This window comes from Daktulosphaira vitifoliae, unplaced genomic scaffold (assembly GCF_025091365.1).
Source record: "Daktulosphaira vitifoliae isolate Bord-2020 unplaced genomic scaffold, ASM2509136v1 Scaffold_2, whole genome shotgun sequence".
NCBI classification, from domain to species: Eukaryota; Metazoa; Arthropoda; class Insecta; order Hemiptera; family Phylloxeridae; genus Daktulosphaira; species Daktulosphaira vitifoliae.
In genome coordinates, this window is record NW_026099573.1 from 12,589,101 (window position 1) to 12,599,793 (window position 10,693).

Here is a 10,693-nt window from a genome sequence, read left to right on the forward strand (position 1 = left end):
TTTTATGAGAATTAAAACTATGCTATTTTTAAGACTAATATGCAGTCAGGAAATTTTATAATTACTATTTACAGTATATTTATCAGAAAAACTCATTATTTTTTTGTATTTTTGTCGTAATAGAACACCTAAATAGAAATCATAGTAATCATTTCTAAGTAATTTTTAGTATTTAAAAAGATTCTACAATTGACATATCCAGAACTGAATTAATTTTAATGATTTACTTTAGCTAAAATAAAAGAAAGTTATAATTTTGAATCCCACTTGTGGGCAGGTAAAGAGTTAGATTTATAAAAAAAACAAATGATAGAAAAGACATGCATCTAAATAAAAAAAATTATACTGATTTGGTCATTTTTGTTAAAGTTATAACATTTAACAAAGTTATAAGTTTTATACACTGGACTACGAGGAACTTTCATCAGAAACAAAAATATACTATTCAAAATCAACTTTTCGCAATGTTTCCAAATGTGCAATTAGACTTTTTCTATCACTTCTAAGTTTTAATATTATTAAAAAATAGTATTTGCATATAAAAAAATTTGTAGATAATATTTAATTTTAACAAATTAATGAATTTTTNTGGCATATAAAAAATTAAGCGTATAATACAATTTGATTATATTTGTAAAAATCAATTGTTAATTCAGGAGAAAAAACAATCATTTTTTTTAGAAATTTATACTTTATTATTATAAATTAAAATATAAAAAACTAGGACTAGAATTTTAACTTTAAGTAAATTAATACCTCCAATAGTTTCTTCATTCATCATTTGAGTAGAAGTGTTTGTAGGATCTTGAAAATACTCTAGAAATTTACAATTGGTTATGTTATTTTTAGCTTATTTTATTCCTAAGTTCTATATTTATTATTAAATGACGTCTGTCAATAGTTGAATAATATAAATAAGAAAATGTTTTCCTCGTTAGTCAATTGCACTAATTAATCACGTAATAACTTTACTTAAAATTAATACAAACGTATAAAAAATTTTTTTTCAAATACTTTATTATTATAAATTAAAATATAAAAAAGTAGGACTAGAATTTTAACTCTAAGTAAATCAATACCTCCAATAGTTTCTTCATTCATCATTTGAGTAGAAGTGTTTGTAGGATCTTGAAAATACTCTAGAAATTTACAATTGGTTATGTTATTTTTAGCTTATTTTATTCCTAAGTTCTATATTTATTATTAAATGACGTCTGTCAATAGTTGAATAATATAAATAAGAAAATGTTTTCCTCGTTAGTCAATTGCACTAATTAATCACGTAATAACTTTACTTAAAATTAATACAAACGTATAAAAAATTTTTTTTCAAATACTTTATTATTATAAATTAAAATATAAAAAAGTAGGACTAGAATTTTAACTCTAAGTAAATCAATACCTCCAATAGTTTCTTCATTCATCATTTGAGTAGAAGTGTTTGTAGGATCTTGAAAATACTCTAGAAATTTACAATTGGTTATGTTATTTTTAGCTTATTTTATTCCTAAGTTCTATATTTATTATTAAATGACGTCTGTCAATAGTTGAATAATATAAATAAGAAAATGTTTTCCTCGTTAGTCAATTGCACTAATTAATCACGTAATAACTTTACTTAAAATTAATACAAACGTATAAAAAATTTTTTTTCAAATACTTTATTATTATAAATTAAAATATAAAAAAGTAGGACTAGAATTTTAACTCTAAGTAAATCAATACCTCCAATAGTTTCTTCATTCATCAATTGAGTAGAAGTGTTTGTAGGATCTTGAAAATACTCTAGAAATTTACAATTGGTTATGTTATTTTTAGCTTATTTTATTCCTAAGTTCTATATTTATTATTAAATGACGTCTGTCAATAGTTGAATAATATAAATAAGAAAATGTTTTCCTCGTTAGTCAATTGCACTAATTAATCACGTAATAACTTTACTTAAAATTAATACAAACGTATAAAAAATTTTTTTTCAAATACTTTATTATTATAAATTAAAATATAAAAAAGTAGGACTAGAATTTTAACTCTAAGTAAATCAATACCTCCAATAGTTTCTTCATTCATCATTTGAGTAGAAGTGTTTGTAGGATCTTGAAAATACTCTAGAAATTTACAATTGGTTATGTTATTTTTAGCTTATTTTATTCCTAAGTTCTATATTTATTATTAAATGACGTCTGTCAATAGTTGAATAATATAAATAAGAAAATGTTTTCCTCGTTAGTCAATTGCACTAATTAATCACGTAATAACTTTACTTAAAATTAATACAAACGTATAAAAAATTTTTTTTCAAATACTTTATTATTATAAATTAAAATATAAAAAAGTAGGACTAGAATTTTAACTCTAAGTAAATCAATACCTCCAATAGTTTCTTCATTCATCAATTGAGTAGAAGTGTTTGTAGGATCTTGAAAATACTCTAGAAATTTACAATTTGGTTATGTTATTTTTAAGTTATTATATTTCTATATTCTGAATCGAAGTGAATAATTAGAATAAATAACTTATATAAATATGTCTTTTATAGTTTATAACTTATTGAAGATTTTATTTATTAGAAGGTAAAAAAATTAATCAAAAAATTGTTTCTTAAAAACGTACAATGTATCCATAATTTTAAACTTGAAATATTACTAAAAGAATAATGGCTAAAATAAAATATAAATAAATAAATAAATAAAAATATTTTTACCTTCTTCTGTTGATTCTTGTAGAGCTGGTACACTAGTTTTATTGTTAGCAGTGTTGAATATAAACCCTAAATTAACATACTTTTCTTGGATTGCCCACTGAGAAAATTTTACTATTTTATAGTTCATATAATTATACAATTTGATATTACTTTCATCTTTATGCGTATTGTTATATACATTACTCAAATCTTTCCATAATGAAATGTGACTTTCAGAATTTATGTTACAAATATTCATGCCTATATTTAAATCTACGTCCCATTCAGTAATGTAACTTAATATTTTTAATAATTTTTCATCGACATTTAATTGATTTATTTGTGAGAGTGTTAATAATTTCAGAATTTTTTCATTTTGCAATTCCTTTAATAATGTATTTAAAATAAATTGTTTTATATGATTATTTTCTACTGGACGTTTATGGGTTTTATCTAATGCTTCTAAGGCGCCTCCCATATGTATTACTAATGAAGTTAAAAAAGGTATAGTTTTTAAAAGTTCAATTGTACAATCATACTTATAACTGTTTAAATTTTTATGATTTGTAAAATATTTACAGTGGTCATGAAAATTATTTAATAAAAAGAAAATATTCTTTAAAATATTGGCGTAAGAACATCCAAGTAATAACGTCATACAACGTATTTGTTTATCATATCTATAGGTGTTTTGAATTATATCTATTAATGTAAAATTGCACTTCAAATATGTGATATAATTTACGTCAGTCATATTTTTCCAACCGCTGTGTTTGAATAATCTATTGATTTTATTTGAAGAATGCCTCTTAGTGCTCCATTTTACTTCATTGTGCAAAACTTGAAAATGTAATATTTATGTTTAAGAAAAGTTTAATAACAAAAATTGTTGATCATTTGTATGTGATACTATTTAAAATTAATTTAAAATATTCATAAATTAAAATGGTAATCAATTTAATTTTAATTTTAATTATACATCATATTTTTACTGTTAAATAATTTAAATATATTCATCATACATAAAAAAATATGAAATAATTCTATGGTATGATTTAATATACAGGATAATCAATACATTTGATGGAGTTTACACATATTATAGATATGAATAGTAAAAAATTTATAAAAACTGATCTTTAAAAAAATTAATCACGCAGCCGAGAAAACAAAAGTCCCCATATTATATGAAAATAGTGTAACCCAAAATATTTTGGTCATAGTGAGATATCCGCTAGCCGAAATGGCTTACCCACTTATGGCGAGTGACTACTCCGGTAGACAAACCGTTCATACACTTACCGTTTGAACCATAAACTACACGAGTTTTGTCAAATAAACATGCCCATGTAAAATAATAACTCTCAACGTGGAACTTCAACTTAATAACGGCTTTGTGACGGCATTACTTGAATCACAAGCGTAAAAGTCATTTATCACCCCGGCAATAGCCCATAAATACGAAATTGTGCACAAAAGACCCACAACGGGGTTAGACTAACAGATGACCACACAACATCCACCGCCAGCACCGCTACTTTAATTGCGAACATCGCAAATCTGACAATTAATTTTGGATCTTGGATAATTTGTACTTTAACGTACTTCTAGGGCATGATTTTCTGACTGATAAAGAATTTTCTGTGATTATGCTGCATGTACAATTCATCTTGACATTTTTATTTATTTATTTATTAATGGGTATACGCCCAAATTTGGCTCAGAACAGCTTACATGATCAATACAGGTAAGATAACAGATAAGAAATCAGAATTACAAATTTAAATCAGTTCATACTGAAGTTATTATACAATTATTGATAAACAAGGAATTTAGAAATAAAAAACCACATAAACATCTATAATTACATTAATGATTTTAACCTGGCCAAGTTATCGTAAAAAAAATCAAAATTATTTATCGAGTTGCTTAAAGTTAACATTCTATTGATCGGTGCAAAAAGACTGTAGTTTTGGGGTAAGTTGATGTATAGAACGTTTGTGACACACGAGCATTAGTTTGAGGGACGTTTATAGGTATTTGTCCAAGTAACTCAGGACATATGATTGAAGAATTAAGTAGTTTGTGTAACCAGCTGCATCGTGAAACTTTCTTCTAGTTTCAAGTAATTCGATTCCGTACTCGCCCGCTATATTCTCCAGCGATATATCGGTTTTAAATGCAAGTACCCGTAAGAATCTATTCTGAACGCGTTCAATCTTATTAGTTAAATTAGTTTGATATGGATTCCAGATAACTGAGCCATATTCTAATTTGGATTTTCGAATTCTGAACAATTACGCCTAATAAAACCGAAAAATCGAAAAGCTTTGTTGCACATCAAAGTAATGTGATTGTTAAAAGATAAATCATCTGTTAGTAAGATACCTAGGTCTGTTATCTGAGTTACAATCATTAATTCTGAACAATTTATTTTATATTGGAAGATAATCTTTGATTTACGTCGAGAAAACGAAATTTGTGAGCATTTTACCGCATTTACATTTAAACCATTTAACAAACACCATAAATAAAACGAGTCCAAATTAATTTTTTAATTTAAAACAGTCCTCGCGTGAATAAATAGACATATATAGTTTCAATTCGTCATTATGATATTACTGTTTTTGAATATATCTTTGACGTCATTTATAAATAGTAAAAATAATATGGGCGATAAGTGTCCTCCTTGAATGATAAAAAAACGGTTGTACTGTGAGGGGTTAAAGAATTTCGTTCGCGTGTACGTGAAATCGTGTCATATTTGTGCGTGCACTAAGCCCCTAAACAGACGCCCAGAAGACCCAATAATCAGCCGCCAACCGAGACAGCCACGGTAAGTAATTAGTATAGACCTAATGGGCCCGTACCCCAAAACACACAGGGGCAAAACGAACTTGATAGTGGTCACTGACTGTTTCAATAGATGGACCGAAGAGTACCCGACAAAAACAATTTTTGATATGCCAAAGCGCGAATTTTTCTAGCGCTTCGGATACGACCGGGTAGTTTTAAGCGACAACGACAAGTCGCTGGTGTCGAAGGAAATGATCTACGCGGTCAACCGGACTACGCTGATATACCGCCTGCGCGTCAATTCGGTACAACGTAGGAACCAAGAATTAAAGAAGTGACTTTGCACATTATTAATCGAGTCTAGCCACTCCTTTTGGGACTTAAAACTACCCCCGCTAATGTTTACGTTACGCAATCGCTGTAACGAACAATGCGGCTACCCCCCCGCCTGTACTCATCCTGGAAAGGGAAGGGAAACGGCCGGGAGACTGGGCAGTACAACATTTAGAGCCGGTAGCTTCCGCCACTGTTTACCACGGCCGAGTAGCGCGCGAACAACAAACCACAAAAATTACCACCTCACCTTCGACCGATCACGTCAAAACAAAATATACAGTCGAGGACGTTTTTTATTACAAAGAGCACCAAATATCAAAAACAAGCTAAAGGTTTTTTGCCGGTTTATGGTAAAAAAAGTTGAATTTGTTGCCATAAATTTTAGCTCAACTTGCAAGTTTAAAATTGACATCATTAAATAGAACATTTTATGAGAATTAAAAAATTAGTATTGTTAAGATTAATATCAGTCAGGAAAGTTTTAAAATTTTTATTTACAGTAAATTATCAGAAAAGCTCAATATTTTTTTCTATTTTTATCGTAATAGATAACTTAAATAGAAATCGCAGTAATTATTTCTAAGTTTTGGTGTTTAAAAAAATTATATAGTAGAAACATTCAGAACTCGATTATTTTTAATGATTTACTTTAATTAAAAAACCAATTAAAAAAAGTTGTCAAATAAATCTACTCAATTGAGCGTAATATAAAATTTGATTATAAAGCTGTTCAGCTACTCTTTATTTAATTCAGGGATTTGTTTTCAAACTTTGAGGGTAATATTTTCAACTAAATACGAATTGTAATCATTTGACCGTATCTTTGAAGAACGTAGGTCTAGTGAGGGTTGGCAAAATAAATCGTAGCCACAAAAAAAACCACATAGTAAAATAATATTAACATGAATATAAATTTTTTCTCACAAGGGGAAACTATAGTGATAGGATCCTTTATATTTATTGAAGTTATTGAATCTAAATGAGATAAAAATCAAATAATTTGAATTTTTTTTTTCTAACCAAATAGAATTAAGAAAAAAATACAAAAAAATCCTTGCTACAGGCAGGCAGGATGGAACCTCGAACCCTAAGCGTGATAGCGTAAATATATAAATTATTAAATAGGCAGAGGGGAGTGTTGTAACTTAGATTTACTATGTTTTGGTCTTTTCTTAAAAACTGATAGAATAATAAAAAAAAATATGTTTAGAAGTTTAAAAAATGTCAAAAATTTGTCGATTTCAAAAACTATAATTTTTTTATGGATATCTCCTTTTATGGGAACGAGAGAAATTTTTTTCAATTTCCAAGGGTATTAACTTTAACTATAAAGTTAATAGTTTCTTCTATTTTTGTTTTTCACTGTGCTACGTTTCGGGTATACTGAGCCTTATACATTAAATTTCTTAATAGAAATAAAAAATTCAAAATGATTTACTTATGCTCTAATTAAATTATACAAATTACTTTCAATAGTTTATAGATTATATATAATATAATAGAAATTCAATAAAAAATGTTCACAAATTTCTAGCCCAACATAATTTATATCAACATAAATTGAATTGATTTTGTTTTATAGAAAACTACTATTACGAATACCATGAAAAATATTATTAATGCAATTTANATGAATTTCATTAGTTATAGTTAATGGCGTTACGTATTCAGAAGCTATAGTATTTAATTCCAAGCTATTGATAAATGTCAAATTGTCATATAAAGTTTGAAACATACCATTTGAATCAAAAACAACACCATGAATTAATTTAGTGCATTCAATAAATTTGTTGATTAATTTTTTATCGTAATAATTTTCACATTCACTTATCATTATCGTTATATAACTATTATAAACTTTTAAAAATTTAGTATATCTATTGTTAATTGAAATTAATATGGAACTAAATAGTTGATGTGTAAGATTAAGATCATTAATATTTTCCTTAAATGATTTGTTTAATAAATTTGTAGAGTCGTCGGTTGTATTTAAATTATCCCATGAATCTGATTTCTCTTGAAATTGATCATGATATATAATGTGTTTTATTACTTCAACTAAGTATAATTTGAACTCAGTATAACTATAATAAGACGTTAAAACATTTTCCAAGCTCCACAAAATTGAAACACTAAAATAAAATTTTAGATTCATTTTTATATAAAACGTAGAAACAACAATTAACAGTAAAAAGTAAATGGCAGTATCAATATTGCACTCATTTTAATATAAGACGTAGTTTATTTATTTAGTTAACATTTACTCAGCGTTATTTTTAAGTTAGAAGCCTTAAGGCTTCTATTTTTTTTTTTACTTTTATTGTATTACTAATTTTATTTTTACATCTTTAAAATGAAAACTATGTACATATGTTATTTTTAGAGGGTCCGTATTTTACTAAACGATTATTCAAATTAACACAAAATGTATATAGTTAAAGGTATTAGCACCACTATTTTGTAATATCTATACTTCTCCCTACTGCCGTGTTTACTTAACTCAATAAAAACGAAGATTTTAAATAAGTTTAACTTTATATTTAATCTATGTTAATTTCATATAAATCTTAGGTCTATAAATAGTATTTATCATAAAAAAATTGTATTGATTTATACATTTTTCAAAAATTTATAGCATTATAAAATTAAAAATATAAAAAATAATTTTTTACAAAAATCTTATTTTTTTATTAACTTTGATGTCCGTTTCACTATGAAAACAAAATAAAGTTCTTTTTTCCATAATGAAGTATATTACATTAGCTTTAATTTAAAATACATATAAAAGTGTCAGACTTTCCGGAACACATTCAAAAGATAAGTTGAAAACGTTTTACTTTCTATATGCATTTTATCTTCGATGCGAAGCTGAAAAGGTATTAATTTTAGTAAGATGTGTTTTTTTTGTCTGTTACCACTTTTTCTCAGCGAACCGCATTTTTTCAACGATACATCAAAAGGTCACATATCTAGTCGAATACATTTCCCTTAAAAATTTTAAAATTTCATCATCATCGTTTCTCTTAATCAATTATGGTGATACATGTCGTCGCAAGATACTGAATCACCAAATAGTGATAATTTACTAACCATGAGGAACCGCACGTAATACGATCGTGCAACAAATTACGTCGCGAAAACCAAAGACATTTTTACGCGTTACGCAGCGAATCGCCTGAAGAAAGGTCCGCCATTACCGTCATTAGCGAACGACCCACACACAGAAAATCCTGAACTTACTACACCACACAAAGCTCAATCACCATTGTTTCAACCACCAGCACCGTTTGTCACTGAATCTTTTATATTAATTAAGTATTAACTCGTTTAAGTCGTAAAGTCAATTATAAGTGTATATATATATATATACTTAAAAAAAAATCACTCTGTATATATATTTAAATATAATAAATAGGAACTAATATTCGAACGCATTATCTCTTCATTTTGTGTAGCGTACCAACCCGGTTATAACATCTTTGGTTATCAACACTCCATGTGAAATCTAATAAAGTAAATATTAGTGACTACATTAGAAGTAACGTGTATTTAATAAAATACACAAAACGTGGTAAAGTTTAAATATCCAAGTATACTGATAACAACACAATTGTTAGAAATTATAACTTTCAGTGTAACGTTATAATACACAATGAAGCGAGAAATAAGAGTTAACGAAATGTAAATTCTAATTTGTTCAGTATAAAATTTGTGAAAGATATTACCAAAAAATAATTCACATAAACGATTTTATCTAAACACACATTAATTTATACCGATTATCAAACACAAACGGATATAGGAATCGTAAAATAAATGTCATTTTACATTTATCGCTTTATCATATATTATTTTTCTACCATTCCGTCAAAATTCATTATCTACGACAAATCTTTAATTAAGCTAGACATAAAAAAAACCACGTATGTGCAAAAAATGAAAATTTTAAATATTTATTTTTGAATTTAAAAAATACGATACTTGGTGATGGGGCCAAATGGGTAATTGTAAATTCATTTTTTCTTTAATAATATACAGGGTGATTTTTTTATCATAACCCACTCAATTACTTATAGAATAATAATAATTAAAAAAAAAATTTTTTTTATTATTTTTAGTTACACATTATTCTTGAATTTTTAACTATGTAATACTTTTTAAGTTCATCCCTTATGCCTTGGAGGGGGGTCAACTTTGTTTTTTTAAATGGTAACACATATTTTTAGTTTAATAAAATGTTTGAGTTTTTAATCTAATAGTAAATGGCATTTGAATTTTTAATATAACTTTATTAGCTTATTAGATATAAACATTTAAAGTTTCAAAATTTTGAGTTAATATACATGTATAATACACATGGGATTGTAAATACAGGTAGTTAATTGGATTTTTATGACATTGCTGTCTCAGTCACGGATTGTTTATTATCAATTATGATTATCAATAGATATACTTTCTGTATTGTCAGTTAGTGTATTTATAAACTCATAACAATGTACCTTACTATCATTGATAATAACAATGCTGTGTACCTGCTAATATCGATGTCATAAAAAATCAATTAGCTACCTGTGTTTGTAATTCCTTGTGTATTATACCTATACAGGGTGATTTTTTTATCATAACCCACTCAATTACTTACAGAATAATAATAATTAAAATTTTTTTTTTTATTATTACTTTTAGTTACACATTATTCTTGAATTATTAACTATGTAATACTTTTTAAGTTCATCCCTTATGCCTGGTAAGGGTGTCAACTTTGTTTTTTTAAATGGTAACACATATTTTTAATTTAATAAAATGTTTGAGTTTTTAATTCAATAATAAATGGCATTTGAATTTTTAATAAAACTTAATTTGTTTATTAGATATAAA

At 26.2% G+C, this 10,693-nt stretch overlaps 2 protein-coding genes across 54 annotated transcripts in view; one reads left to right on the forward strand and one right to left on the reverse strand.

Annotated features, from left to right (window-relative positions):
• LOC126900037 (uncharacterized) overlaps positions 1 to 3,520 on the reverse strand; it is a 6,761-nt gene extending 3,241 nt beyond the window's left edge. For 5 of the 50 annotated variants that reach the window (XM_050675446.1, XM_050675416.1, XM_050675418.1 and 2 more), the window contains exons 1-7: positions 2,705 to 3,520; positions 2,372 to 2,431; positions 2,049 to 2,108; positions 1,726 to 1,785; positions 1,403 to 1,462; positions 1,080 to 1,139; positions 757 to 816 (exon numbers count right to left, since the gene is read on the reverse strand). In XM_050675446.1, coding sequence (XP_050531403.1) covers positions 757 to 816; positions 1,080 to 1,139; positions 1,403 to 1,462; positions 1,726 to 1,785; positions 2,049 to 2,108; positions 2,372 to 2,431; positions 2,705 to 3,437 — 1,093 coding nt within the window. In that variant the 5' untranslated portion in view covers positions 3,438 to 3,520. The remainder of the gene's footprint in view (positions 1 to 756; positions 817 to 1,079; positions 1,140 to 1,402; positions 1,463 to 1,725; positions 1,786 to 2,048; positions 2,109 to 2,371; positions 2,432 to 2,704) is intronic. The other 45 variants (XM_050675465.1, XM_050675420.1, XM_050675431.1 and 42 more) reach the window with 21 other exon arrangements.
• LOC126900031 (uncharacterized) overlaps positions 1 to 10,693 on the forward strand; it is a 238,638-nt gene that overhangs the window by 131,807 nt on the left and 96,138 nt on the right. The window lies entirely within an intron of this gene.